This window comes from Perca flavescens, chromosome 21 (genome assembly GCF_004354835.1).
Source record: "Perca flavescens isolate YP-PL-M2 chromosome 21, PFLA_1.0, whole genome shotgun sequence".
NCBI lineage: Eukaryota > Metazoa > Chordata > Actinopteri > Perciformes > Percidae > Perca > Perca flavescens.
In genome coordinates, this window is record NC_041351.1 from 12,578,952 (window position 1) to 12,606,720 (window position 27,769).

The following is a 27,769-nucleotide window of genomic DNA, read 5'->3' on the forward strand; positions in this document are numbered from 1 at the left end:
TAAAGTTTTCCTTTCACTGATTTCTCTTCATATTGTCTGTTGCACAGCAGAGTACATGCACACAGAAAAGCTGCCCTACTGGCTATTCTTGATTCCTGTGGTGACTGGCAGTGTTGCTCAACCTACTGAGTGTTTACAGGGAATAGGTGTTAACAGGGGGTAAAATGGCAAAAGAAGCAGACTGTGGTATGTTCTGAGAGGAGAAGTCATTTTTATGAAGAGAACCACGAGGTAAAATATGCTTTTCTCTTTGGTGTTTCTTTTATCACTATCCACCGTAGTGCCCTCTGTTTCTCTTCAGCTTGAATGTTTTGTCGCTTCCACACCCTTTCTACTCTTGTTTTCTATCACAAGCGTAGCTCTCCTGCTGTTCTTAGCGCAGAGGGACAGTAGGCTGGACATGTGTGTTTTTATTGGCCTTCCGGGAAGAAGAAAAAAAGGCAGTTTCCTGTGTGGGGTTGAGGGTGGGTTGTGATTTCAGAGCAGCCTGAAAGCAGAGGCTCCTCATAGCATATCAGAGGATATGTGAATGAAGACAGGGTGACTATTCAACATATCAGCTTCACACTATACTTGTATACTTAATACAACACACCACAACTAAGAGAGGAAGAGGAGGCCCGACTCATGAGTGACTATTTGAAACTTGTCTGGTTATCATTTCTACCCAGGGATGGATAAGGATGGCTATAATGGTGGGAAGCCAAAGACTTTTGTTTCTACTTTCCGGTTGGCCCTCAAGCCTCAAGCCAGAACTTTCTGTGTGGAGAAGCAGAAAGGTTTAGAGGATGGACTGGATACCAGTAACAGGACGTTAGTGGGAAACAACAAACTGGGAGTCTCATCTGCAACAGGTAAAGACTAGAAGAACAGGACAACTTTTTAATGTGTGAGTTGTTTAATGTTAATGAACTGGACTCATATTGCAACATAGTAACGCCCTATCATGAGCCTCAGCCCGCTGCAGCCCCTACAGGCACTTCATGTTTTAATTTGAACTTCTTTAACTTGAATCCTTCGCATGAGGGCATTGCAAAGGCCTATCAGGGAAACAAGTACTGGGATCTGTTAGATTGCATATTATATGGTTAACTCACCTGGGGCTAGTTGGCTACTTCTCAAAATAATAGTTTGGGGGCATCTCTCTCTCTCTCTCTCTCTCTCTCTCTCTCTCTCTCTATATATATATATATATATATATATATATATATATATATATATATATATATATATATATATATATATATATATCAGAGATGGGAGTAAGTCACACATGGGCAAGTCGCAAGCAAGTCTCAAGTCTTAACCTTCAAGTCTCAAGCAAGTCCAAGTCATTTTTTGTGACAATCAAGCAAGTCAAGTCAAGTCATAGCTTTGGTCAAGCAAGTCACAAGTCAAGTCATACAAAAGTTTCCATTTTTAAACAAGCTAAAGACAGTGATTATGAACTGCTGGAGTTTTATTTGCATTTTTTACTCAAAAGACATTGCGTCCACATACACTGAAGAGTTTAAATTAACACAGATAAAAAAATCACAGCCTAAAACTGATATTAGGCCAACAATAAATCAACATTGTTCAAAGTCAAATAATATTCTTCAAACATGCCTCACTTTTATGAGAAAGAAACACATCCTTTAACCTTTCCTTCTCTTAAAGAAAAAAACATATTATTTAGGAGTAGCTGAATCCCACCACCTTTGCTTATCACATGGAATGGAAAGTATATGTTGATATTTGACAGTGTATTTGTGAGTGAATGTGTGCGTGTTTGAGAGAGAGTGAAAAGTTATTAATATTGGTGAGTGAATGTGCGTGTGTGAGAGTGCAGAGTGTGTTGTATGTGTGCCTAGCTTTATTCACATACTTACGTCTGCATGTGTGTGTTTGAGAGAGAGAGAGAGAGAGAGAGAGAGAGAGAGAGAGAGAGAGAGAGAGAGAGATTGCAGTTTGTGTTGTGTGTGTATGTGTGCCTAGTTTTATCCGCTCAACAAAGAGGGGAGGGTGTGCTTATTCCTGGCCCAAAACTGAAGGGAGTTCTGTCCATCACAAATGTCCAAATAGTGGTTCAGCTGAATATGGGGAGAGGAACCCGAATCTCTCCCGATTTGAAGTGTCTGATGAAATTCGACGTCGGAAATAACTGCAGACCTTGCAAACTGCCATATGTTTTCTCTTTGCCTGGTCAGATGTGTAATCCTTATAGCCAAACTTTATTATTTTCTGTGCAGAGGGATAGGCGCCGATTTATGTTTTCCTCCGTGGGTGTTCACACGCGCACACCCTTTACAAAAAAAGTGTTTGCATTTCAGAACCTTAGGAAACGGACAGCGGCCGACACGAACACACACGCCATAATAAAGCCAGGACAGCGCCACTTCTCACAAATACAGACAGGATTGGAGATGAAAAGTTTAACTGGCACGTAACCGCGATCAGCTTCGTGGGAAATTAAGAATCAATGCCACCGACATAGCCAATCACACTATGACAGACGCTCCACAACTGCAGTGTTTAATTTTAGATTCACGTAAAAATGACCTGGCAGTCTGGCACTCGTGGGCGGTCAGTATTTTCCGTGGGTGCTCCGGAGCTCGAGCACCCACGGTATAAGCGCCCATGAGAGGGATCCATGACGTTAAGTTAGCCTACTAGCCGTAGCCAGTGTTGTTTACTGACGGTCTGCGACCTCCTCAATATCAGAAGGGAAAAATATATTTATTAAACAGAAAATCAAGTCATTTCAAGTCATTTGACTCAAGTCTAAGTCAAGTCTCAAGTCATAAATATCAAGTCAAAGTTAAGTCAAGTCTTTTATGAATGTTAATCAAGCAAGTCGTAAAATTTGCGACTTGAGTCTAACTCGAGTCAAGTCATGTGACTCGAGTCCCCCATGTCTGATATATGTATATGTGTATGTATGTGTATATATATATATATATATATATATATATATATATATATATATATATATATATATATATATATATATATATATATACATACATATACATATATATATATATGTATATACCCTGAACACCAAAATACACGTGTGCAAACACACATGTGGTGGTAAAATCTTGTTAACGCCATGTCAAATTCCCCAGGCTTGCACTCACAACTGTACTCCAGTAGCTACAGCAACAGGTAACTGATTAAACTGAAACTTAATACTGCTCTGCCTGGAGGTAAAACAGGTAATTACCACACACCCACAACGGTCTACAGTTTTAATAGTTTCATTTTTGACTACATTTGCATCTACCACACAATGCATTTGAAGTTCATCTATAGATATAGATATATCTATCAGTTAGATCAGGCCTGGAGTGGAAAAGCCCCCCAACTCTTCACTGAAACATTCACTGATGACATATCCTGATTGGACAGTGGTAGAGGAAACACTGATATATTAATTTTGCAATATCTGAAAATGAAGAAACCCCATTGTCCTGAACTTCACCCCTCTGCTTAGATTCCAGGCTGACAACCCTGCAGGCGCTTGAAACGCCTCACTTCAAGCAACCACTCAGGGACTGTGCAGTTTTTGAAGGAAGTAATGCTACCTTTCAAGGTGTTATCACAGGAAGTCAACCTCTGAGCATTTCCTGGTTACACAATGGTAAATGGCTGATTATCATACCTTTAAAAATACACACCTACTCTCCATTATGAGAAAGGTTCAAACCACAATATCCTGTATTTAGAAGGATTTTTTTTTTATAATCATCCTCAACAGTAAAAACATGTTTGCCTATTGTCATTTTGTCATATAGGGGAGAGGGTGCACTCAAGTACATCCTTCGAAAATGGTGTTGCCAGTCTGACTGTGACTCAGTGTTCACCTGGAGATGCCGGGACGTATACCTGCATAGCTGAGAACGCTGCTGGGAAACAGTCAAGCAGTGCTGTGTTACATATCACAGGTAAAGAAGGGGTAAAGTGTCAAGTTAAAAATCACTCACACATCCCAAACCGTATAATCTTTCCTTAAATAATTCATATTAACTTGATGTGTATACAGTAAACCTGTTTTCACTCTGTTTGCAATGGTACAGCAACAAAGGAAATCCCCAGAGCAACCAACCATGAGCTGCACAGTGAGGTCACATTCAAGGTTGCGTCATCCAAAAACACTCAATTGTCCTTAGCTTCTAAAGAGAGAAGCCAACACAGAGAAGAAGACAAAGGTAGACACAGACCTTTGTTAAGCATCCTACAAAAAAACATTTGTATTGTTTACAAGCCCAAACAACCCTACCTTCCTTCTGCTTTTCTTCTTACTAAGAATACTTGAAATAATAAAAATGAATAATAAATATGCTGGTAATAGAGGGCAGGGAAGCAGCAACAAACATGCAGTGCCACTGCAACCAAACATTATCACTCACATGTGATTGGTTAGATACTTCTTAAACCTGCCTATAGTAGCACACACCTGTAAGTCAACCCACTTCTTCAGTCTCCACAGCTATCAGAGATATCCACCTGCAAACAAAAGTCTCCACAAGCAAAGGTGAGTGGAGGGCACCACAACATGTAAGCTTAATTTTGTATTGCACTTTGGTCAGGTTTTATCAATTAAGCAAACTCTTATTCACCTCAGGCCCTCCTGTGAAGTTTGTAGACCCACCAGACAAGGTGGAGGTTCGCGTAGGAGAGCAGGCCCGGCTACACTGTGAGTTCAGGAGCAGCTGTGTCCCTGTGGCCTGCTGCTGGATTTACAAAAAAGGCAAGGTAATAATAACTGTGTCCCAGTGGTTGTAAGTATTGTTCGATCCATTACTTTATATTCTCACTTTGAAATTCAGTGCTAGTAAAGGCTTATGTACTTCCACCTTGCCTGGTCTTCAGGTGGTGGTAGAAGGGCCAAGGATGTCTGTCCGGAGCAGTGACACACAAAGCGCCGTGGAGATCTCTCAGGCCCGTCAGGATGACACAGGCTCGTACACCATCATAGTGCAAAACAGAAAAGGCTCTGCCCAGCATACCATCTCCCTCAGTGTCATAGGTGAGACTCACTTTTGTCTACGGTTCAGTATTTAGATATTATGGAGTTCTCCAGTGGCTTGAGATGATGCAACACTGATATTTGTTGTCTCTTAAATGCATATGAAATTAAGAAAATGCTTCAAAAAGCACCAAATGATGTTACCTATCAGTGGCTCAAAATTGCTTCATGTCTTGGTATATGAATAGAGATATTTTGTTGAATTTCTACTCAGACCGCCCTGACCCACCGGCATCCCAACCTGTTGTTTCCAAGCTGTCAACTCAGTCTCTGGTCCTGTCCTGGACGGGCCCCAGCTACGACGGAGGTACAGCAGTGCTGGGCTACAACGTGGAGGTCAGACAAGAGGGCCAGGACAAGCCTGAGAGCTGGACTGAAGTAACAAGTTGTTGCAAAAGCACAACCCACCACATCCATTCAGGCCTCGAGCCTCTGGGGCAGTACCGCTTCCGTGTCAGAGCCTACAACTCAGCAGGGGTCAGTGAACCAAGCCAGGAGTCTGAGTGTGTCAAGATGGCGACAAGTGCAAGTATGTTAGATTTGTAAAAATGTTTTAGAAGAGGATTTGAAATCAGGAGGGATTTATCACCTTTGTATTGTTTTGTGTCAGATGAAAAAAAGAAGGACGAGTCTGAGTCGTACATAACGGTGACCATTGACACCAAACACAAGGTCAAGGACCACTACAATGTGCATGAGAGGCTGGGAGTGTAAGCATGTATTTAAAATAAACTTTAAACTTACCAGATGTATTCTCATGTACATTACCAATAAGTAAATTGAAAACAGCAAAGTCAAGTTGTATTGCCTGTTATTTGTTTTGCCAGTGGGAAGTTTGGCCAGGTGTTCCTGATGTCCCACAAAGACACGGGTCAGAAAGTTGCGGGGAAGTTCTACCGAGCCCGGACCTTAAAGGAGAGGACGGCAGCTCGCACAGAGATCAAACTAATGAACCGTCTTCACCACCCAAAACTGGTCCAATGTCTGGCTGCATATGAAACACGCTCCGAGATGGTCATGGTCATGGAGTAGTAAGTAATTGTGGAGTGGAAAGTTTCTACTGCTGACCAGGACAAAGCCAGAAGTGATTTATCTATCCTCAACTAATGACAAAGCAGGAAGTGTAGGGAAGCCATGGTTTCACACCATTACTGATGATGTGAAACAAGGTGAGTAACACTAGTGGTATTAGATGGATACTAGGTGCTTTTTTTTAACAGTGATACAAGGTTGTTGTTGTTGTTGTTTTTTAATCTCAACTGAAACCATTGAAACCATAAAATTACAGCAAACAACATGGGAAGACATGTAATCAACATATTAAAGTATGATTTGATGAATACCGTACGTATGTGTCTTTTGTGTATTCTTAAGTATTATTTGTATTATTTGTAGATTGTAATTTAGATGATGTAGACTACATGATTACATTTGGATAGTCTAGATAATTTTCAACTAACAAATCTCAAACAACGTCTATAAATATGGCTTATCACTGCTAGGACCGGGGCTGCAGTAGTTTTTGAAGCATGGACCTGAATGGTGTTACTTGTCTGCCCAGTATTGAAGGTGGGGAACTCTTTGAACGCATCGTGGATGACAACTATGAGCACACGGAGCTCACCAGTGCCCACTACATGCAGCAGATCCTGGAGGGCATGCAGTATGTTCACAAGCAGAATATCATCCACCTGGACCTCAAACCAGAGAACATCATCTGTATGGATACAACTGGTACACGGATCAAGATCATCGACTTTGGCTTGGCTCGTGAACTCGGTGAGTTAGCTGGATTTGTAGAAACATCATAGTGATTCCACTGGGATGTCATGTCCTAATATGGTGAATATGAAGCAAAATTCATAAGGACCTTTTTTGAGAGGGTCATTCTCTTGAGTGCAGCATATTTTATTTTTGCTTTTATTTTATTTATTTCTAATTTTTGCACTTGCTCGCTAGGCGTGGTAAATAAATTACCCAGTGTGTGTATAAGTGTATTGTTATGAATGACATATCCTGTGTATATTCCTGTAAAAGTTACAATCCAGGGAAATCCAACTGTCTTTATAAGGCGACAGTCAATGCTGTGCAGACTTGTTCACCCAGCAGGGAGAATTAAATGCTTACTACATTAAAAAGAATTGTTCATCAAGTTTTACAAATATATTTTAGTATTTTGCCAACCTCTCAATATGACCAGATTTGATCCTGACAACAAAGTGAGGTTGACACAGGATCACTTACTTTAATACCCAACATCAAGGAGTGTCGTTTCTAATTCCATACATGCCTACTACACCATAGCAGGTCCTTAAATAGATAAATGCAGCAAAGCCTGTGAAGCCAATTCAGGGAATACATTTGGTGATGCTCCATAAGCTGCATCTCCAGAATAGGTGGTCTATTTAGAGCTGGCTTTAGCCATCTGTAAATAGGCTCATACAAACGGCAAATGCAAAACATTCAGTCTGACATTTTGAATTTGTTACGCTTATCCTGTTCTTCAGAGGAGGGTAAACCTCTGATGGTGATGCATGGTACGCCAGAGTTTGTGGCCCCTGAGGTGATCAACTATGAGTCTGTGGGCCTGGAGACAGACATGTGGAGCATCGGAGTCATCTGCTTTGTCTTGTAAGTCGAACGAAGGCTGTAGTGATTTAAACTGTAGATACACAGTAACATACCCTGAAAGTAAAAATGCAACTGGGGATACTTTGTGGAAGTGAAAACAAATGCAATTTCAGATTCTTAATAAAGTGTGGCACAGAGAAAGAAACTTAAAGTGAGATAAATGCCTTGTGTTTATTCTTTAGTTTTCCTATTCACATATCAACTATGGTAAAGTCATTTCAATACATTACCGTCTTAGATTATGTCAATGATTAAATGGCAAATTTAAGGATGTAAAATCTAAAATCTACCCAAATGATTCCATAAATTCAGATTTGGTGCCATCTGCTGGTGATGTTGTATTACTACAGACAGACAGACAGATAACATAACGTTCGTAGTGCATTAAAGTGTGCAAACGTTTTGTGAATAATAAACTCAAATCAATGAATTTACCGTGAGATTGTGTATGTTTCATTCATTGTTAAATTGTTTTGTGTCCCAGGCTCAGTGGAGAATCACCCTTCCAGGGGAACAACAATGCTGAGACTTTGGCTCTTGTGACTGCTGCCAGCTTTGAGTTTGACCAGGAGAGTTTTGAGGACATCTCTGATCAAGCTAAAGACTTTATCAGCTCCCTGCTGAAAAAAAAAACGCAGGTTGGTCTGTTCCCCCCCTCCCTCCCTACTCTTCTCTTGGTTATGGCCCATGGCAAATTCTCAAGTGAAAAAAATGTAACGTCATTACATTTATTTTTTTTTCATTTGTCCTGCACCTGTCAGAAGGTGAGATGTGCACACAATTACTTTTATAAATGCCATGGCAAATTCTCACCATGATCACCTAGAGCATACAACAGGTGTGCTCACAAACATTGTGAAACAATAACAAAGTTTCAAGCTCGGCACCTTGGACATTTCCAACCGTTTGCAGAAAATTTTGCTAGGTACCAAACCATTTAGCAAGCTCTGAATATGAGTCGGGGAGAGCCAGGATTTAATTTATGCAGCAGATAATCCACGGCTACATCACAGTGAGCTCAGGAGACTGCTGGCATTTGACAGCCTTTGCTTTTCCCTCTCTCTTCACCTGCACTCTAGATGCAGGTTGTCATGTACCGAGGCCCTCGCCCACCCCTGGATGGCCTCTTTTAACCCACTGAACCGCAGACCCACCAAATCCCTTAAAAAGGAGAAGATGAGACGCTTTCTGGCCAAGCGCAAGTGGAAGGTAACACACTTTATAATCACTATAATGCCGTTAGCCCAGTGGTGGACAGATGGAACAATTTTCTTATCAGTACTTCCCTGTGATGACCTTTCAATCCATTGTCCTATATAAACCTTAAGCTTTGGTATGAGTGTAGTTTGTCATCCAGTGCTATTTGTCCTTTTAAACTTCTAGAAAACTGGCAAGGCTGTTTTGGCCCTACAGCGGATGTCTAATCTCTCTAACAGGCCAGACTCTCCTGGCAGCTCCTCAGAGGGTAAGACTGATAAAAAGACACACACACACACACACACACACACACACACACACACACACACACACACACACACACACACACACACACACACACACACACACACACACACACACACACACAATGCCCTGCTTTGTCTTGGAGCTACATACATATGGCAGATGACTCACAGTTTTCAATTGTCACTTCAAGTTTACCCTTTTGTGATCTGTAAAGCCTTGTTTCCTTTTTATTCATCATCATCATCCCTCTCATCCAGAGCCAGGCTGGAGCCAAGAGGCAGAGAAGGCCATCCAGTCACTGGATAAGCAGCTTCAGAGTGAACCTCGCTTCCAGCACGCCCTAAAGGACGCCACCCTTCCCAAAGGAGCAACAGCTCGGCTAACATGCCTCGTGAATGGTACAGAACTATGTTGCACTTCATTATATAGTGCCCCACCACATTCTGCAAGGGAAGCAAAAAAGACAATATTTCTGAAATCCTCTAATTGCAGTAGAATAAGTCCTAAAACTATGTTAATATGTATGTGAACCGCATCCAGCGAAAGGGACTGAAAATCCTCCAAGACCCAACACACCCTGCTAACCCCTTACTGGTGACACTCCTTTCAGGAAAAAGACTAAAATCGAATAAATCCAAAACATCCCGCTTTCTTAACAGCACCTACTGCAGAACCATTCAGCTACTCAACGGATCCTTAACACTTCACACTTCCTCAACAGCACCTCATGGATACAGTGCACTAACACTTTATAACTCTTGACTGCACTGACTTGTGGGGTGCCTTTCAGCACTGGCTCTTTACTTTTTAAAACATATTTATTTTATTAAGGGTTAAAGTGTGTGTGTGTGTGTGTGTGTGTGTGTGTGTGTGTGTGTGTGTGTGTGTGTTTTTACGGGTATTGAACACCAAATTCCTAGCAACATCGGTGCATGGCAATAAATTACTGAATCTTGAATTGAATTTTTAACCCTTCAGACATCTGATGTTGGTGTATTTGATTATATAATGTCCTATATCTTATGATCTTGATTCGGCAGTATTGTCCTATTGTCTCAATCCCAGGTTACCCGCAGCCGGAGGTGAAGTGGCTCCACAATGAGAAGCCGGTGTCTGAATCAAACAGAGTGACCATGGAGCAACATGAAGACGGGCTCTGCTCTCTGGTTCTGGTTGGTTTGGAGCCTTCTGACTCTGGGGTTTATATGTGCAGAGCCGGCAACAAGCTGGGGGAAGCAATGTGCTCTGCCAAACTGAAAGTGGAGATATGATTGTAGTGAAACAATTTAAGATTTCCTTTATTTGGATAAAGCCTCGACTTTGACGTGACACGGATCAGTACATGGGTTGACAGTTATTCAATGCAACACAAAAGGCTGCGTACACAAAATGTCAAGGCAAAAAGGGTGTGTTTGGGGAGAATAATAAGGTTTGGACACGCAAACCCAGAGCCCTTTTTCTTTCACAAGCTAACAGTTACTAGTGCACAAAGTCTGTATTCTTTAAATATGTAGTTAGCATGTTCAGCTGCCAATGCACAAGCTTTTGTTGCACTGAAACAAGGTGATATCATGCTACTGTGGCTAAGTCACATAACAATTGTACATTTTGCACATTTTTCAAATGTAAATGTTTTTAAAATGTGTTATCATTAAAGGCGGAATTTGAGAAAAAAAAAAACTTAGTTACAAGTGAATGTTTCAAATAATTATTGAAAGGTAAACTTCAAATCCAAACTAAACATACAATTGTCCATGTTATTTTGGATTACATACCAAACTTCTTATGAACTTTAACATCAAATGAAAATAAATGTGGTCCATTAGACAATGCCTTAAATCAATGAGGAAAAGCAGAGATCACTCATGGGTTTAAAAACAATATATTTAATGGAACGCCAATTCTTGAAAGTCTTCCACTGAGTTTCCAGGTTACATGCAAGATGGTAAAATCGATGACGTTTGAAATTTCTCACAAACTGTACGAGCAAATGACACCTCACTGACTTCATCAGGCAATCCTTGTACTGTAATATTAAGGTATGGCTAAAGCAATGAAGCAGTATTTTATTCTCCTTATGTAAACATTGGTTTATAATATCATTGTAGGATTGGACAAGAAATTTACCATTAGCTAAACACAACATGATTTTCACTGCGCTGTTCCTTTTGGCTTTTTCAGGTACGTTCAGAGACGTGAATATTTTAATGTTCAGGTGAGCTCATTCTTGGATTGCAATTGAAGATTTTTCAACATTTTATTACAAGATATTTCAAAGATATTTTTTCAAGTCATTGTGTTTTCCTTCAATGTACATTTTGACTATGTCATCTTTTTGAGGGCACAGTGTATTTCAACATCTACACTGGTAGTATAACATATCCTATCTATTGCACATATTTCTCAAATACAATGTATCTTGTTGGGTAGTTTGTAATGCCTCATTTGATAATGATAGTGAATTTGTTAAAATATTCTCCCAACTCTGAAATCACAAATAACACAACATTTAATCCTATGAATTAACAGTGGCAATCATACAATCTTTCAACAATCTTACCTCACCTCGAAATGATCTGGAATTGCTGAATGGTGAGCATATCATTTAAACAACAGTACCTATTTAAAGGCATGCCATTCATAAAAAAGATATTTGGATAAAATAACACTTTATTAATCCCAAACATGAATTCCAGCTTTCAAATTCCAAAATAATTTTGTTCGGGATCATTTATGAAGTTCTTTTTTTCCCTCATCCATCTTCAGACTACGCGTCTTAAAACAGAACTAGATTTTAAAAACCTGTGGAAACTCAGTTAGGCACAGAGTCTTGGTCAAAGAAGTGAGAGAACTTGTTGGGTTTGCTGCAATGGCACAGTCCTCACTTATTTCTAAGGCAGCGTTTCCTTATGTGGATCAGTCATTAGTGCGCACATGTCCCTGGGCCTGATACATGCTTGTTCTGTATGCATGGGGTCACAGCTGGGATGATGTAGTGACCAATGCATGTCCCTCTTGCCTGTGTTGGATTCTCTTCTGAAGAAGATTCCAAGCTTTCAGTACCTTTAAAATAAAAGACAGTGGGAGAATGATTACAAAAATACAGTTTTCTTATTTCACAGAATCAAATTATTTTATGTAATGCAGATGTGTAGACCCAACACTCTTGGCATGGCAAGCATCTGACCTGTTTCCTAGTAACCTCTGGCTCCCACAGTGTGCTAAGCACCACGTTGGCGTGCCCTATTTGCTTACTGTTGGACCACTGGCTCTGCAGCCGGCGCAGGGCATCCTCTGTGGTAACACCGTCTCGCTCTGTTATCCTTAAAACTGCCTGAGAGGGGAGAGGTAACAAGGGGAGGCAGGTAGGATAGGTTACCAAGGATAAAAGCCAGTGTATGTAGAATGTTAAAATGTCCAACTTTGGCACACCCCCAGTGGTAGTTCCCCTCCACATGCCCAACACACTTGTGCATCTTACCACTGGTTATACTTCACTAAACTAAACATTTTGTCACTTTGCTGAATTCTGTAACCATTGCTTTCAGTGAGAAATGCTGATGCAGCAACCCCTTTTAGCTCAATGACAATGTCAATATTCTAAACCAAGTATAAAGTAAGAACTCTTTACATCGTTACATTTTCCTCACAGACACTCAAGCCAACGTGACTCTGTGTTTGTTGCATTGAGGACTGTTCAGACATATTACCTCCTCCTCAGGGATGACAGTGACCCAGACTTCGTGGACCATGTCGGTCCAGCCGGCCTCCAGAAGAACTGCTGCATCCAACACACAAACTTGTTTCCCTGCAAAGGGCAAAGAATCACATGCCCATTGAGGAAATCTCTTGTAATACAAAGCGAGGGCACAGTTTCTTTATCATCTTTATATGTCAATAGGATCAGTACATTAGCCTAACAAAAAAAAAAAAAAAAAAAATTTCACTGCTAAACAAGACAGAAAACACTTTAACAGCAAAACCCTATATTCCACAAAACTATGGACAGGTACAGTATACCAACATAGTTTTACAGTACTAAGATTATTAAATGCAAGTCCATACAATACCTTCCTCTCTGGCTTGGCTGATTCTGTTCTTAACCAGAAGTGCAATCTCAGGCCATACAATGTCTGTTAGGACTTTTAACCGCTCCTGCATGAAAAACAGAATCTTTGGTAAATTATTGATACACAGCGGTGTAGTCTGACGTGTCATTTCCAATGTGGTGATGTGCTGACACATTATTCATACTCTTCATATTACCTGGTTTCCAAAAACCTTCCTTCCTAATGCACGTCTGTTGATGGTTTTATCTGCATTTTGAAGATCTAAAAGTGATGAAAGAAACTCATCATTGCACTGCAACACAGTTTATACAGTAGGGCTGGGCGATATGGAGAAAATCAAATATCACAATATGTTTGACCAAATACTTCGATATTGCAAAGATATTGTAGGATTGACAATTATTGCTTTCCCAAAATATTTACACAATGAGGTTTGTGATAAATAATCATCAGTAATGTGGATATAATGATTAAGTGGGTAAAGGCAAATAACAGAACAGCTGGAACAGTCTGGTAGGTTCAGAAAATGACATCATTTTACTGTAATGCAGCTCGTAAAACAAGGAAAAGACAACACTTAAGCCATTTACAATATTCAAAATCTAAGACGATATCTAGTCACGTATCACAATATCGATATAAAATCGATATATTGCCCAGCCCTATTATACAGCATAACATTTACAAGACAACATGAATATCAAGCTATTGGGCGACCAGTTTTTGTGGTAGTCAATGAAAATGATACAACCTAATGCTTGGATGCTGGATTCATTTGTGTGCTGTCATGCTTTTGTCTCAGACACTACACCAATCTCCAAGATAATGTCAAAATTGTTAATGTTTCATCAAAATCGGATTTGTTCTGCTTTGATGTGACAACTTGATATTTTTGACATAACATTACGGCACATAGAGCAGTTATGGCCTTTCAAAGTTTAAAATGTTAACATTTCAATTTCTCAGGTCTAGCAGTGTCCTAGAGACAAACCATGTTTAAGATTAAGTTTTTTATACGTTTACTGACACTGGTCTGAACCTACAGTATCTTTAAACAAGGATGGATGAAAAAAACAATGCAAAGGTGTATCATCATCCTATATTTCATCAAAGTAGAACGATATGATATATGAGATAACACAAGGAGATGGATGACGCATCTCTAACCAAAGCCCAACCCTGTTAATAATCATACCATGTCTTCAGCGCAGAGCGTTTTCTCACCTGACCCAAATTCTTCAAGCACTCTGCGATATGCTGCAGTGCCGGGCTGGTACACCTCATGGCCCAGCTTGTCACAGTCGATCCGGACGGCACCCAAGGCCTCCAGCTGCCTGGCGATGGAGCTCTTTCCACTGCCGCTGCCTCCTGTCAGGCCAATCACGTATGGAAGTGGAGCGATATGGGATGTGTCCTAGTGCAGAAGAAACATCAGATATATCGCCTCAGGGTGTGGAAAATATACTGTAGATGAAAATCTTTTGATAATTTCATATTGAATAATACCACCAAATACTGCAGCACTAAACATAAGAGCATCGATAACCAATGGGTTGAGGTGGTGACAGAAAAGGTAATGCCTGCACACTTACTTAATAGACAGTCATTGCATTGGCAAGTGACACAAACAGCTCCTGAAACAAGTCAGGCCTGCTCAAAAAAAAAAGACATTGTACTTTGGCTTATCCTGAAAAGAAAAGCTGTTACTTTTTACCTGCATCAAACAGTTTTTTTTTTAAACAGTTAAACATCAGGGGCCCTATTTTAACGACCTAAGCGCACGGCGTGAAGCGTCCGGCACAGGTGCATTTAGGGCATGTACGAATCCACTTTTGCTAGTTTAGCGGCGGAAAAAAGGGTTTGTGTGCCAGGCGCATGGTTCAAAAGGGTTGTACTTCGTGTCTTCATTAATTCATAGGTGTGTTTTGGGCGTAACATGCAATAAACCAATCAGTGTCATCTGCCATTCCCTTTAAAAGCCAGGCGCGTTTGTATCTCGGCACATTGCGATTATGATGGCGGATTTGCTAAGCAGGAAGGAGAGATTTTCAGGAGAAGAAACTATCATTTTACTATTTCACATTGTAATATTTTTAATCTTTTGTATTTTTGTGTGCTGCTGCGCGTCCCTGTGTGTGTAAAAAGCATAGTGTGCGCGCACTGTGCACAAGCCTAGGAACATTTTACTAATGCGCTGTTAAAATAACAATGAAATGCTGCGTTATTGACTTTAGACCAGGTTTTTGTTGGTCAATGGCACAATCACTTCCCGCTGCCTCAAGATAGCAAAGATAGCCAAGAATTCACCTGAACACACCTCCTGTATGACCAGCACGCCCATGGCCGCACAGATGGGCGCAGGTGCATTTGCTATTTACACTACGTGGGTGCTGGACGGGAAATTGACAACCGTGTCGGTCTTAAACTAGCAAAGACATTTGCGTCGGTCTTGCAGGGTGCAAGCTAGGTCCCTAAGTTTCCGAAGACCAATTTGCGTGTTTGACCCTTGTTACAAAATGCTCAGCTAGCCATTTGTATGTATCATATTGTATGAAAACACTATTCTTCACCTGCTCAAATGCTCCGATAGAAAACAGCCAGCCGAGTTAAATGTTTTGCTGCGTTTTGCAGTGAGTGAATGAAAAATGCACTTTAAAGGCACGATTTGGCAGTTAATTTTTTTCATGACTGGAGGCTGTGCAGAGCTTCTTTAACATTTGAAAAGGAATTTCATTAAACAGGAATGAAAAAGACTTTAACTGATGGTCTTTGTTAAATTATATATATATATATATATATATATATATATATATATATATATATATATTTTTTTTTTTTTTTTTACATAAAATTAAATTAAAATTGTATCAGACCTTGTTCTTTATTATCATCATAGGCATACACTTGATTGAAAACTTAATTTGACTGAAAGGTTGCATGATTATGATGTTCTGATGTGCACTTTTAGATAAGCATGATTACATTCCCCTAACCGGTATCACAACCCTTTTAATAAGCACCAGATATGGAAAGAAAAACAATGTTTTATTTTAAATTATATATTCTAACTTTTTGTTTTCTTGGGATTTCTTGAATGCTGCCACATTACCACTAACTTTCATCCTGCATTGAAATCCTTTATCAAAATGTAATTTTTTTTAAAACATGACCTACTTCAGGCGGGGTAAGGAGGGTGCCCAGCAGACGAGAACGTAGACTGGAGGAGCTGATCTTCTCCTCCTCTGTCTCAGTATGGTGGGCATCTTTCAACAACTGGATCTCATGGAGGATGAGAGCTGGGAGGCCCTGATTTAGAAAGCAAAGAATAGAAAACATCAAATACTGTATGTGCCAATGTGTACCCAAGCTAGGGTTTTCTATATCTGGACCAACAAGGATTCAGATGTGCACTGCTTTCCTTACACTGCAACCTTAAAGTAATAAAATGTGCTGTGTAGAAAGCAACAGTACATGTCTCCTGACATAAACATACGTTAAAAGGACCATCTGTGACATACAATTTGATACGATCGTAAAGAATGCTGCCCAAGAAAACTTTAATTAGGAGGACGTTAATTACACTACAATTTTATTACAAACATTGCTGTAATTTAATTAGCTGTAGAAAATGACAAAACATACATATACATAACAATAGAATATTCTTAAAGGTCCAATATGTAATATATGTACTGAAATAAATCCAAAAATGACACCAATGCCTCATCAGATATTCAGGAAACATGTTAAGCTGAAATACTATCTTTTCTGACAACAATGCTAATGTCAGTATTTTTTCTTTTTGAAATTTACATTCCGTGACGGAATTTATGTTTATGTTTTGATCTGTGTGTTGTTATCAACGGCCCAGTTTGACAGGCAGGCCGGGTTGCCAGATATACCTGTAAAAACATAAACCCAGTGCGCTACAGCTGTAACGTTAGTACAGCCATGAAAGCAACAAACAAACAAACAGGATCAACAGAGATAGATTCTACCCGACCAGAGACGTAACAAACCCCGGGTAAATATTGGAGATGTTTTTGAAAGATGGAGACAGCTTAGAGCCCAAAAGGACGCAGAGTTGGCTTATTTGAAGCATTAGCTTCAGGCTAATTTATCACAGCCGCTAGGGACGGGCATTTACAGTAGCTATAGGACCCGAGTTGGTTACTCGCAAAAACAATTGAGACACAGCCAGTAAAGTCATCTCGACTGGTCCTGGCTAGTCCTGGCTAACGCCGTCATGCTAACTGCTAACGTTACCGGAGGACCAGGCAAGCAGCCCATGGCTGTTTACAACGTGTAGTTCAGCAGCCGGAGCCGACAACGGTGAGTTATTTTAAGCCACGACAGGGGGGCTGTAAATCGGAAAGAGAGGACCGTGAGTTTGCAGTGTGTTTAGCGATGGTTGCCGTAATTCTAAGCCAATGAAGTGTGTTCTGTCGGCAAGGTAGTGGTATTTTTAGCGGTTCCTATCGTAATTCTAAGCTGAGGAAGTGTGCCTGTCTGGCGTGTGGAGAGGACGGCGAGGTTCTGGGGTTTTTGGCGGTTCCTACTGTAATACTGTAATTCTAAGCCGAAAAAAGTGTGTCTGTCAGTTGGTTACAAAGCTCCGCGTGAGCACGGGCTTTTATGACTGTCAATAAAGCCAGCATCTAACGTTAGCTACTCTGCTGTGCTGTGAAGTAATGTCTGGCTATGTGAGACAAGCGTCTAGCAACGTTGTTGTGGATGCTACGGTCTCAGCCTGGCAACCCCCGTGAACTTTGAGTCTGGGGAGGAGGGGGCGGGTGTGACGACTCTCTCCAGTATTTTGAATTTGTACTGCAGTAACTTTTTTAAACACTAGCTGTCAGTATTACATATTGGACCTTTAATTTTTTATGTATTTAAAACATTGGTACGGTGAGATGTGTGGACTGTGTCCTAGTCCATTGCAGTAAACAATGGACTGGGGCGCAGTCCGACCATCTAGGAAAAGTCAAAGGGAAAGGCGTAACACGTATCTTCAATTTCCTAACTTACGTTCTCAATGCGTTTCTTGTTGACAGCCATGCCTCCCTTTCTAGTCTCCTCGCTAACCACAATGCACTGTAGCAAGGGGTCAACCACAGATACCCCATAGGGGTCGTCAAGGGGCACGATCTCCACCTGCAGTGAGGGTTTGATGTCTTCCACAAACTCCTGTAATCTCTGGGTCCGCAGAGAGTAGGGCTCGACCAGCTCCTTCAGCACTTTTTCTAAAGCCGGGGAAAAAAAGGGATGTCAGGGGACACCTAGGGGTGCTGCCTTCTGATGTCACACATCATCAAAGATGATGTGATATTAGTCTCAGAAATATTACATGAATACACATACAGTACAGGCCAAAAGTTTGGACACACCTTCTCATTCAATGCGTTTCCTTTATTTTCATGACTATTTACATTGTAGATTCTCACTGAAGGCATCAAAACTATGAATGAACACATATGGAATTATGTACTTAACAAAAAAGTGTGAAATAACTGAAAACATGTCTTATATTTTAGATTTTTCAAAGTAGCCACCCTTTGCTTTTTTATTAATAAGGGAAAAAATTCCACTAATTAACCCTGACAAGGCACACCTATGAAGTGAAAACCATTTCAGGTGACTACCTCATGAAGCTCATTGAGAGAACACCAAGGGTTTTCAGAGTTATCAAAAAAAAGCAAAGGGTGGCTACTTTGAGGAATCTAAAATATAAGACATGTTATCAGTTATTTCACACTTTTTTGTTGAGTACATAATTCCATATGTGTTCATTCATAGTTGTGATGCCTTCAGTGAGAATCTACAATGTAAATAGTCATGAAAATAAAAAGGAAACACATTTGAATGAGAAAGTGTGTCCAAACTTTTGGCCTGTACTGTACCTAAATGGAAATACCAAAAATAAACTACTCACTTTTCAGCATTGCTTGGTCACACACACCAATAAGGAACCTTCTATTGGCTAACAGGCATGAAATGTTGAGCAGCGTCTTGTGGGCCCCATGGAGCCGGTCAAATGTCCCCCCTACCACCACGTCACTGTAGGTCTCCAAGGGTTCTGCCTTTTCTTCAGACTCGTTCAGCCCTTCCTCTTTCTCCTGCAGCCTCATTAGCTGTGGGTGAAGCAGCACTGACTGCAGGCTGGGGCTACAGACGTAGCAGTTGCCTGTGTACCTCTGCAGACACTGCGTAACCTGATTGGACTGACCTGGGTCCTGCAGAGCAAAGTCTGTTAGCACCACCTCCGGGGAGTGAGACAGAGATTGTGGTGTGGGGAAGGGGCAGTTTGGGATTGTGGTCCCGCTGCAGGCAGCTGACTGAGCGCGAACATTGGTCAGCAAAACACGAACATCCAGGTGCCCGCATACATCAGCTGCATTGCTGTAAAGGCGGGTAATGAGTGCAGACATGTCCACTACTGGTGGAATGAAAACTGGTCGAGGCTGGCTCCCACTTCCCAGGTTTAGCCCAGGGTGGAGGTGGACGTACAGTGTGCGCTCTACAATCTGAGCAGCTGAGCTGAGCACTGGAACAATGCGCAACGGGAGGGTGTGGAGAGGAGACGTCAGCACAAGGATGCCCGTGCTGAACATGGTCATGTTCCTGGCTGGGTCTGGATACCACAGGGAATCCCAGTCGTCACAATATCTGCCGAGTCACTGTTAGGGGGTGGGTAAACACCGGAAGGAGAGGAAATTGAAAGACAAGTCAAAAACAGTAGCAATTGAGGCTGGATTTTAAAAATGTTTGGGTTTTGATTACATTAGAACCAAATTACGATTACAAATTACACACTTTCTCAAGCAGCTCAACTCTTTGCTGTTGTGATTTTGCAACGCTTCTAACAAAACTACACCATTAAAAGACTGGCCAAGGACATGACATGCCAAGAGAAGATGTACAGAAAACAGAATCAGCTAAAATATTCAATCAACTTTGAAAATAGATACAGTAACATAGTTGCAACGTATAAGTTATTATTGTTTATTGTATGAGTAATTATTTTGCTGATAATTACACTTCTTTATTATTACTACTGACTTGCTAAGAATATTATCAACACTTTGTCAACACAACTTGTTGTCCTATAAGAGCCAAATCGTGTTTATTACTGTTGCATCACCATTAGCATGCCATACATTGTTTGTTGTTACTGATAAACTGGTTCTAACATTGGGATATTATTAACAGCCTTGCAGTGTCTCTGAGGGCCATCTGTTGTGTTTCCCTGAAGTATTGGGTGGCGAGAATGGAATGATTTACTAGCTTCTACAATAGCTCTCTTATTTAAAACCTTCCGCCGATGTTGCAACTCATTCGTTACAATGTAACAAGCCGACAGTGTCTTTTTCCATTGCGTCAGAATGTGTGTTGCCATTCATGAATGGCATCTCCAATGTTCACAAAGATAGCTTCAAAATATTCATTACATTTCATAACAATACAGCAGTAGAGTCACGTGATAATTTAGTGAATACAATAACGACTGCTTGTAATTGTCACACTATTCCTTATTCAGTAAGGAACCTGACATAAACTTGACCATCGTCGCACTTTTAGCCATTGCCCAATTAAATATTAAAGTTGATCAATCTTTAGCCACTACGACTTCTTGTAAGCTAGCTAGAATCCTTTAGCTGTTTATAAACAGTTGACAGTTGAAGCCGAGATGAACTTATCGATGTAGCTACGCCAAGCATTGATGTAGTCGTAGCTAGCTAGCTAAGTTAGTACTACCATCACATTGCCTGTAAACATTTTTTAATACAAATCGTTTGCAAAGTGACCCTGCATGATCAAAATCCTGAAGTGACGATGATGATGTTACCCTGCAATAACGGAGCGGTCTGTAGCCTACTTTGTATTTGGTGCGGCCCATATTCACAGCAATTCCGATTAGTTTTGAAGTACCAATCTGGCAGATAACGTTATGGCAACCCTACAATGTAGCATGAGCTTACCTGTGTGGAGCAACTCTAAAGCGATGTGAAGCACGGATGAATAGTGCACTACTATACCAGTAGACCTATCCACAGATCTACTGAATAGATCGTTGTCCTAATAATCCTCAACGAGGAACTGTTTTATCTAGTCGACTCCAGTCCAAACAGCTAAGCACTAACGTTAAGCACACACTAGTGGAAGTCTCACAAATGCACCATGGGTGATAGTTTACAGGCAATCTGATTGGTTGAGGAAAAAGCTGTGAGGTCTGGGACATGTAGTTATGTAACCAGTATTTGTGACGTAACTACCAGGGAGCCACGGTCAGTTAACCAGAAACACTTTAGTATTAGAATTATAGTAGCCTATTGTATGAGATTTCTCCTACAGCTCTCGCTATTGTGTCTTTATTTAATATAATTGCGGGTGACAGGTTGATAAAAAAAACTTTTAAAACTGAAATAATATAAACCAATTCATTTACCTAGACAGATAAAACAGACAGAAATAATAAAATAAATGAAATATAAATAAATATAAATAACTAGAAGCCCTGTGGTACAAGTGTATATTAAAAGGTCCTGCGCACTCACATACGGTGTTTTCACTTATTTGCCTGATATCACTTCTTTACAAGACAATACAAAATGTGCTTGATTGACATGTCTCTCTGTTGCACCTGTTAAGGCGGGACAACTTACATTTTTATCATTCTCATTGGAACTCAACTCCCACCAGAACTCCGCCCAACTCCAACCTGAGCTGGTAAGGTCTAATCAGTGAGGTTAATTAAAAAAATGTGTGCAGAGCCTTTAAGAAGTGATGACAAAAATGACACTGGACTCCTGAACTTGGCTGACTCCTTCAGACAGATTGTTTCAAAGCAAAGTCTTTAGTTTTAGGAGATCTTAAAATTCTGAGGTTCTTAGGATAAATAGAGCAGCATCCTAGACTTGTGTGTGACACCACTAACAAACTATAAAACAAATGTGGAATTACTGTTTTCCATTAAGCCCAAGGTACTTAAGAATTTAATATGTATTAAAACACGAGAATTTATAGCAATCACAAAGACAGAGGCAAACAACTCTTGCAGAAGATTTTTTTTAATTTTCAATTTATACTTTGAGGCCAACAGTTTGTTTTTACAAAAATAATAAAAAGAAATTAAGTGTTATCTCCATACTGTAGAAAGAGTTGCATGAAGAAGTCCCGGGGTTAGCTGGGCAGAGGCATTGCATAATTAGCAAAAACAGACATCAACACAAGTAAAAACAACAGATTCAAGTAAAAAGTCATGTAGTTACGATAACGTCACATTAAAGCCTGGTGGCAATTCTTGGAAATTAAGACTCTTGCTGGGTTTAACTTTTGGTCAGAGGAGTCAAACTGAACCCATGGGACAAGTCCCTCTAATGACCTCTGTAGTCCTCTTCAAGACGTTATTTGACAGCAAGGTGCACAGTAAGACTTAGTGAACTATGTTACCTTTTAAAAAATTCAAGTTGGTATTGAAATATGTGAGAAATTTTAATCCAAGTATGAAATTCTTGATGGTGAGACTGCAGCATCAGGCATGACATCTTCAGTGAGTGCACGTTTATGAACATGGACAGACACCTTTTGTTCAGTTTAACTCCCCTGCTCTATATTAAGCCTGTTCAAATATATTAATTTACTTTCTTATCGCTGGTGCTATCGCTGGCAGCTGTGTCGTAATGGCACTTCTCCACACATCGCCTTGGAAACCATCCTCTTACACGATCTCCCACTTCGAGCCAAAACAGAACGAGAGGACACTGTTACACATTAAATAAAAAAATAAAATAAAAACTTAATTCAAACCACAGCCCATCTCATCTCACCTCTCATATGCTCCTCGTTCAGAATTTTGTCTCCATACATCCACCATCTAAAAGAGAAAAACATTTATTATTAGGAGAATTCAATGCTGGTCCATTACTCAAAAATTCATTCAAAAATAAATCCTTAATGGGATGCCTAACCATCCAGACTTCCAGACAAACCATGATGATTGTAGGTTTTGTTTGGCATGACCGAACTTACTTGGTGCCACGTGTGGCCAGGATGGTGTCTCCCTTGTTGAGCGGGATCCTGGGCTCCTCGGTGCAGGGGGTTCTAAAAAAGGTTTGAAGACCTTTGCTTAAAGGGCAGCAAGCTCCATTATAGTCCTCCACTGCCCGGTACTGGACCTGCTGGTCGAGTCATACAAGATATCTGGTTATTCTACAGCTCTGACCACGACCTAAATTCAGGTCAAGTTACAGCCGTGTGTTTTTTGATGTCATGGTCCTTAATCTTAATGCATTAAAACGTCTGACAACATTTCTGACTATCTACATTACCCAATAGTGTTTTTGTTAAAAGTAAAGCCAATAGCTATTATTAACATGTTTTGATGTGTGAAGTAAAATGTATTAAATCTCACAAACATTTCTCTGAAGTCACGCACATCCTAGCCAGTCCAGCCAAAAACCTACTTGTGTCTGTTCTACATGCAAATCAACACCATATATACGTCACAACACAGATTTGACAGGTACTTACGCTTCTCACTCGTTTATCAGCTTTCTGCTTCAGTTGCTCAATCTGTTTTAACAGGAACAAGACAATTTACGTCACTATTGTTCGACAATGTAACTTTTATCTCACTGTTTAACAGGAAATGTATCAGTAGTGGGACTTATTACAATACCCACTGCCTAAACTGCAGAAAGAACAGTACCAGACAAAACAAACACAGCATTGCACGCATTATCCAACTGGACCTACAGTTAAGGTGTGCTGGTGACACTTGGGATGGACTGGCCATTCGATGCCATCACCCTTGGGCATCCCTGACCATGTGAAGACTTGCTTGAAGTTTAGCCAGCGGGTTCCGAGGTCGTAAGGGAAGGTAAATTCCTCTCCTGTTTGGTAGTGCTGTATTCTGTCTTTGGCCTAATGGAAGACACAGAAAATAGTTGTGCGTGTAAATGTGTCCATGGGATTGTGTAAGTGGAGTTTCTGTAATTAGCATGCTATATTGTAGTCATAAAAGTGACATTTTTAATTGAATGAACTTTGACAATGAAATGTTGAAAACATGTTGTTAATCCTTTAACTTATTGTGAATACAAAATAATTTGAAATCCTAGATTATCATTTGTAGATCAAACTATAAAAAATACAAAAAGTCATCCAGCTTAAATAACACTAAAATCTAAAAATGTCATCACAAAACAAAAGACATCCTGACCTTTTCCTCGATCAAAAAAACAAGAGACATCCTGACCTTTTCCTCAATCCAGGACTCGATCGAGGTCTTATTTCGAAGGATGACTTTCATCTGAAAAGGACAGACTATTTCAATATTGGAGTCAACTTGTATTTTCCTTAATAAATAGCTGAATTTGCAAGGTTAATGAAATGATTGTGTTAAATATCACATTCCATAGCCAACAGCTTGTGAAAATTGTAAACCCCGATAAACGTACCTGTATGAAAAAAAAGCATGCCAACGGCAATAGTGGTGCCCAGTGCCAAGCCTAAGGCAAATAATGTGGCAGCAAAGGCGGGTACACTGAATGGCATGAGGGGCTGGAATTGACGCACAGCACTCATATCAATCTTGACAGTGCTCCAACCAAATGATATCTGCAGTGAGGAAAAAGAAAACAGCTTGACATGTGGTATCATCAGTATTAAATGATAAAAGGAATGAGGCGACTCTGCCAAGAGAAAAGCTGTGGTGGTAATAGGCCATCAAACAAATGGTGTAGTGGGGTAAGGAGACTACTGACCCTCTCATACAGCTGTGTGTACATGGTCATAATGAAGATGATGGCAGCGTGAGAGCAGCCAAGTGGAGCCAACAGCAAGAAGCTGGTGAAGTAGGCGTGGTTCAGGTGGCCGCAGCAGTTGTTGATCCAGGGGCAGTGGTGATCCATCTTCATCACGCACCTGGGAGAAGAGAGGCAGAGGAGGAGAGGAGTGCTCGGGGAATTGACTGCTTGTTTGGGAGGACATAGAGTGACAAGTCCATCAGCAAGTCACACTGAATCTTTTTTTTCTTTCAAATAAATACACATCACAAGCAATAGATGTAAGAGCAATTTACATAACAACTGTTGAACAAGGAGAACATAAAGTCTCCAGAGTCGGCCTGTACCGGACTCTTCCAGTGATTTATTTAAATATTTATATTATTAATATAGGTTTGTAAATTGGCGTTTTATTTACTCAAGCATAATATACATTTTTGTTTATCAAATTGTCTGAAAAAGGAAAATGCTTAGATTCCTGTTAAATAAGGTAACACACTCATTTCCTTTACTGTACCCGGACCGATCATGCTTACTGTACTTTTGTAATAAATACCTGTTACACTTGCGACAATGGTGGGATCTGGGGGCCTTGTACCCTTGGCACACTCTGCAGTACTGTAGGTACTGGGTATCCTGTTGATTCTCCTGTTTTGAGATAAACAAATATGTTAAATGTTTGATGTAACATCTTTCCTATGATTAAATGGTTTCACTCTACATTACATCTTTATATGATAAATTTGCAGACCTGGTCACAACCTGTTCTTCACACTATCTACATGAACAAACAACAATGATGTGTTGAATGATATGATGAAATGTCATAAGCCTTTATCCTTATTGAGGATCCTTACTGGTTTCCAGCCATGAGGGATGTATCCAGGTCCAACAAACATAGCATTGAAGTAGTTGTAGAGGATGAGGACTGTCCAGTTGAGGAGCATGATAAAGTTAATGCTGCCCCCTGTAGTGTCTAGCGGCCAGTACCAGATAATAGAGTCCAGAATTGCCATGGTGGAGCATATAGCAATGACAGACAGGGCTATGACTGGACCCCAGTGACACAATCTTCGAACCTCATGGAGGTTCTGAAATGTCACAAAAGTTGACAGGAAATTCATGTTTTCGCCACAAGGTTAGTATTAGTATTTTGGTTGAGTTCCTGAAATGTATTGACCAAGCCTCAATGTGTTACTTTTTTCCTCTGCTATCTTGCAAAGGTGCAGGTGATGCACATATTTTTTCTCGTCTTCTGAGTACCCAGCAACTGGCCTGGTTTTGGGTCACTGGGGCTCTCTGTGTCCCATTGTTCCTTGCCCTGGCAAAGAGCAGCATCCTCTCTGGCCAGTCTTCGGAGCACACTATCCTTGTGACAGATTGAAATTCCCCATCTAAGAGAAAGAGAGCAAGAGAGAGACATTTTAAAAACTTCAGTGATATACATTTATTGATTTACTGACCAAATTTGTTGTAGTCTATACACACCAGATTATTAACCACACCTGCCTAAAAACGAACGTTAATGCCTAATGTGGTCATTTTGGAGACTGTACTTTGTGGTGCTGTTGAACTGTATTGCGATTTCCAATATTTACTATTTTTACAACAGCCAGCTACAGTAATAGGCTAATTTAATAAAACGCTTATTGCATGAAACTTAATTATTATTATTTTTAGCGTTCACACCTTGGTCGTCACTGCTAGCAGAGATAACTAACTTTAATAAGTAGCTTCTTATCTATAGCTTTAAAGCAAGCACACTACACGTGAACATATAATACACCAGAGTGGGTAACATTAACGATGCACAGCCATTGCATTTGCCCACCAGCGCCAGCTAATTCGTATCAAGAATAACAAATTGCATGGCAACATCATATGCAGGCGTACGCTTTGTCCATCGTATTCAAAAGCCAGACAAGTGAGACCAGTCTGGTAAAAAAAAGAGAAAAAAAGTGATTATTTGAATTGGGTTTTGTACCAGGGCTAACGTAACAGCAGTTAGCTTGTTAGCCAACTTGACAAGACTAACGTTACCTGCTGGATTACTGCCACTAGGTGCAACGAAGAAACACGGATAATAGTGCACCATAAATATATAACAAATGCTTACTGGTATACGTAAATGCACATTTTTTATGGACGGAGAAAGAAATGTCACTTTAAATCACCAACCTGGCCACTTCCTTGTTTTTTTCCCTTCAATTTCTTCAGTGTACAGAAAGGAACCTTCCTCATGGTGTCTCAGAAACTAATACCCTCAACCCCTTGTGGACACTAAATCTAAGCAATGTATCACACAACCATCACATAACTTAAAAATAATCAATTTCTTCGCGTTCGTAAAAAATAAACATGACTAATATTTTCTATTCCCTAGCTGTCTGAACCATTTTCAGTGTCGGAAAAATAAAATAAAAACAACGTTCCTTGCCGAGCACATTATACTGCGACTCAAGGAAGGGACTCCATTCGAGACCAGTTCGAGACTTGTTGTTATTATCCTGAGCTAACTGTCAACCAGAAAGCCACCTGTTTTAAACCTAAACGTCAAAATGTCTTCAGACTTTGAATCCTACGAGCAGGACTTTGGAACCATTACAGCAGAAGTAACCAACAAAATTGGCAGGATTCCCAAACTTAGTGGAGGTAAGACTTTAAGACTAGCTAGCTATATTAACTGTAATCGCAGAGCTGGAGAAAGCTATCAGCTAGCTGGCATTTCTCAGCTGAGGAGGCTAGCTAACGCTACGTGCTTGTGTTATTTCATCGATTTACCATATTATCTTCTAGTAAAATAT

At 40.3% G+C, this 27,769-nt stretch overlaps 4 protein-coding genes across 8 annotated transcripts in view; 2 read left to right on the forward strand and 2 right to left on the reverse strand.

Moving 5' to 3' along the window:
* Positions 1 to 500: 500 nt before the first annotated feature.
* Positions 501 to 10,782, forward strand: LOC114548063 (myosin light chain kinase, smooth muscle). 2 transcript variants are annotated; one of them, XM_028567757.1, is made up of 17 exons: positions 501 to 854; positions 3,479 to 3,625; positions 3,780 to 3,929; positions 4,062 to 4,193; positions 4,466 to 4,519; positions 4,610 to 4,740; positions 4,858 to 5,014; positions 5,229 to 5,543; positions 5,625 to 5,724; positions 5,842 to 6,045; positions 6,576 to 6,793; positions 7,522 to 7,645; positions 8,130 to 8,291; positions 8,725 to 8,854; positions 9,029 to 9,110; positions 9,367 to 9,507; positions 10,175 to 10,782. In XM_028567757.1, the coding sequence occupies exons 1-17, from the start codon at positions 674 to 676 to the stop codon at positions 10,378 to 10,380; spliced, it is 2,634 nt and encodes an 877-aa protein (XP_028423558.1). In that variant the 5' UTR covers positions 501 to 673; the 3' UTR covers positions 10,381 to 10,782. The 2 variants fall into 2 exon arrangements, 1 of the variants encoding a protein (XP_028423558.1); XR_003691319.1 differs by lacking the exons at positions 9,367 to 9,507; positions 10,175 to 10,782 and having other exon boundaries at positions 8,130 to 8,283.
* A 570-nt stretch (positions 10,783 to 11,352) lies between these two features.
* On the reverse strand, positions 11,353 to 21,791 carry coasy (CoA synthase). Of its 3 annotated transcripts, none has more exons than XM_028567829.1 (10): positions 21,735 to 21,791; positions 19,112 to 19,856; positions 18,208 to 18,422; positions 16,354 to 16,485; positions 14,404 to 14,593; positions 13,376 to 13,440; positions 13,180 to 13,264; positions 12,820 to 12,917; positions 12,297 to 12,443; positions 11,353 to 12,172 (listed from the first exon to the last, which is right to left on the reverse strand). In XM_028567829.1, exons 2-10 carry the CDS (start codon positions 19,794 to 19,796, stop codon positions 12,086 to 12,088), a joined length of 1,704 nt encoding a protein of 567 aa, XP_028423630.1. In that variant the 5' UTR covers positions 19,797 to 19,856; positions 21,735 to 21,791; the 3' UTR covers positions 11,353 to 12,085. The 3 variants fall into 3 exon arrangements, with proteins under 3 accessions (XP_028423630.1, XP_028423629.1, XP_028423632.1); XM_028567828.1 differs by lacking the exon at positions 21,735 to 21,791 and adding an exon at positions 21,159 to 21,379; XM_028567831.1 differs by lacking the exon at positions 21,735 to 21,791 and adding an exon at positions 21,056 to 21,093.
* Positions 21,792 to 22,510: 719 nt separating this feature from the next.
* zdhhc6 (zDHHC palmitoyltransferase 6) lies at positions 22,511 to 27,446 on the reverse strand. Its single transcript, XM_028567910.1, has 11 exons — positions 27,144 to 27,446; positions 25,823 to 26,359; positions 25,522 to 25,613; positions 24,945 to 25,104; positions 24,639 to 24,798; positions 24,437 to 24,504; positions 23,935 to 24,102; positions 23,710 to 23,751; positions 23,209 to 23,354; positions 23,007 to 23,053; positions 22,511 to 22,912 (listed from the first exon to the last, which is right to left on the reverse strand). The coding sequence occupies exons 2-11, from the start codon at positions 26,087 to 26,089 to the stop codon at positions 22,812 to 22,814; spliced, it is 1,251 nt and encodes a 416-aa protein (XP_028423711.1). The 5' UTR covers positions 26,090 to 26,359; positions 27,144 to 27,446; the 3' UTR covers positions 22,511 to 22,811.
* Positions 27,397 to 27,769, forward strand: part of vti1a (vesicle transport through interaction with t-SNAREs 1A) — a 120,742-nt gene continuing 120,369 nt past the window's right edge. For both annotated transcript variants that reach the window (XM_028567908.1, XM_028567909.1), the window contains exon 1: positions 27,397 to 27,617. In XM_028567908.1, the coding sequence (XP_028423709.1) occupies positions 27,524 to 27,617 (94 nt within the window). In that variant the 5' untranslated portion in view covers positions 27,397 to 27,523. The remainder of the gene's footprint in view (positions 27,618 to 27,769) is intronic.

Bases quoted from the DNA above. Each gene is read 5' to 3' on its own strand.
- LOC114548063 (XM_028567757.1), top strand. From the start codon at position 674: ATGGATAAGGATGGCTATAATGGTGGGAAGCCAAAGACTTTTGTTTCT. The intron at 5,015-5,228 runs GTGAGACTCACT...ATTTCTACTCAG, and splicing joins CATCTCCCTCAGTGTCATAG to ACCGCCCTGACCCACCGGCA. The intron at 6,046-6,575 runs GTAAGTAATTGT...TTGTCTGCCCAG, and splicing joins ATGGTCATGGTCATGGAGTA to TATTGAAGGTGGGGAACTCT.
- coasy (XM_028567829.1), bottom strand. From the start codon at position 19,796: ATGACCATGTTCAGCACGGGCATCCTTGTGCTGACGTCTCCTCTCCAC. The intron at 12,918-13,179 runs GTATTGTATGGA...TGCCCTTTGCAG, and splicing joins CAGCCAAGCCAGAGAGGAAG to GGAAACAAGTTTGTGTGTTG. The intron at 12,173-12,296 runs GTCAGATGCTTG...TTTATTTTAAAG, and splicing joins CAGAGGTTACTAGGAAACAG to GTACTGAAAGCTTGGAATCT.
- zdhhc6 (XM_028567910.1), bottom strand. From the start codon at position 26,089: ATGAATTTCCTGTCAACTTTTGTGACATTTCAGAACCTCCATGAGGTT. The intron at 25,105-25,521 runs GTATTTATTACA...CTCTTCTCCCAG, and splicing joins CATTGTCGCAAGTGTAACAG to GTGCGTGATGAAGATGGATC. The intron at 22,913-23,006 runs GTGAGATGAGAT...TTTGGCTCGAAG, and splicing joins GAACGAGGAGCATATGAGAG to TGGGAGATCGTGTAAGAGGA.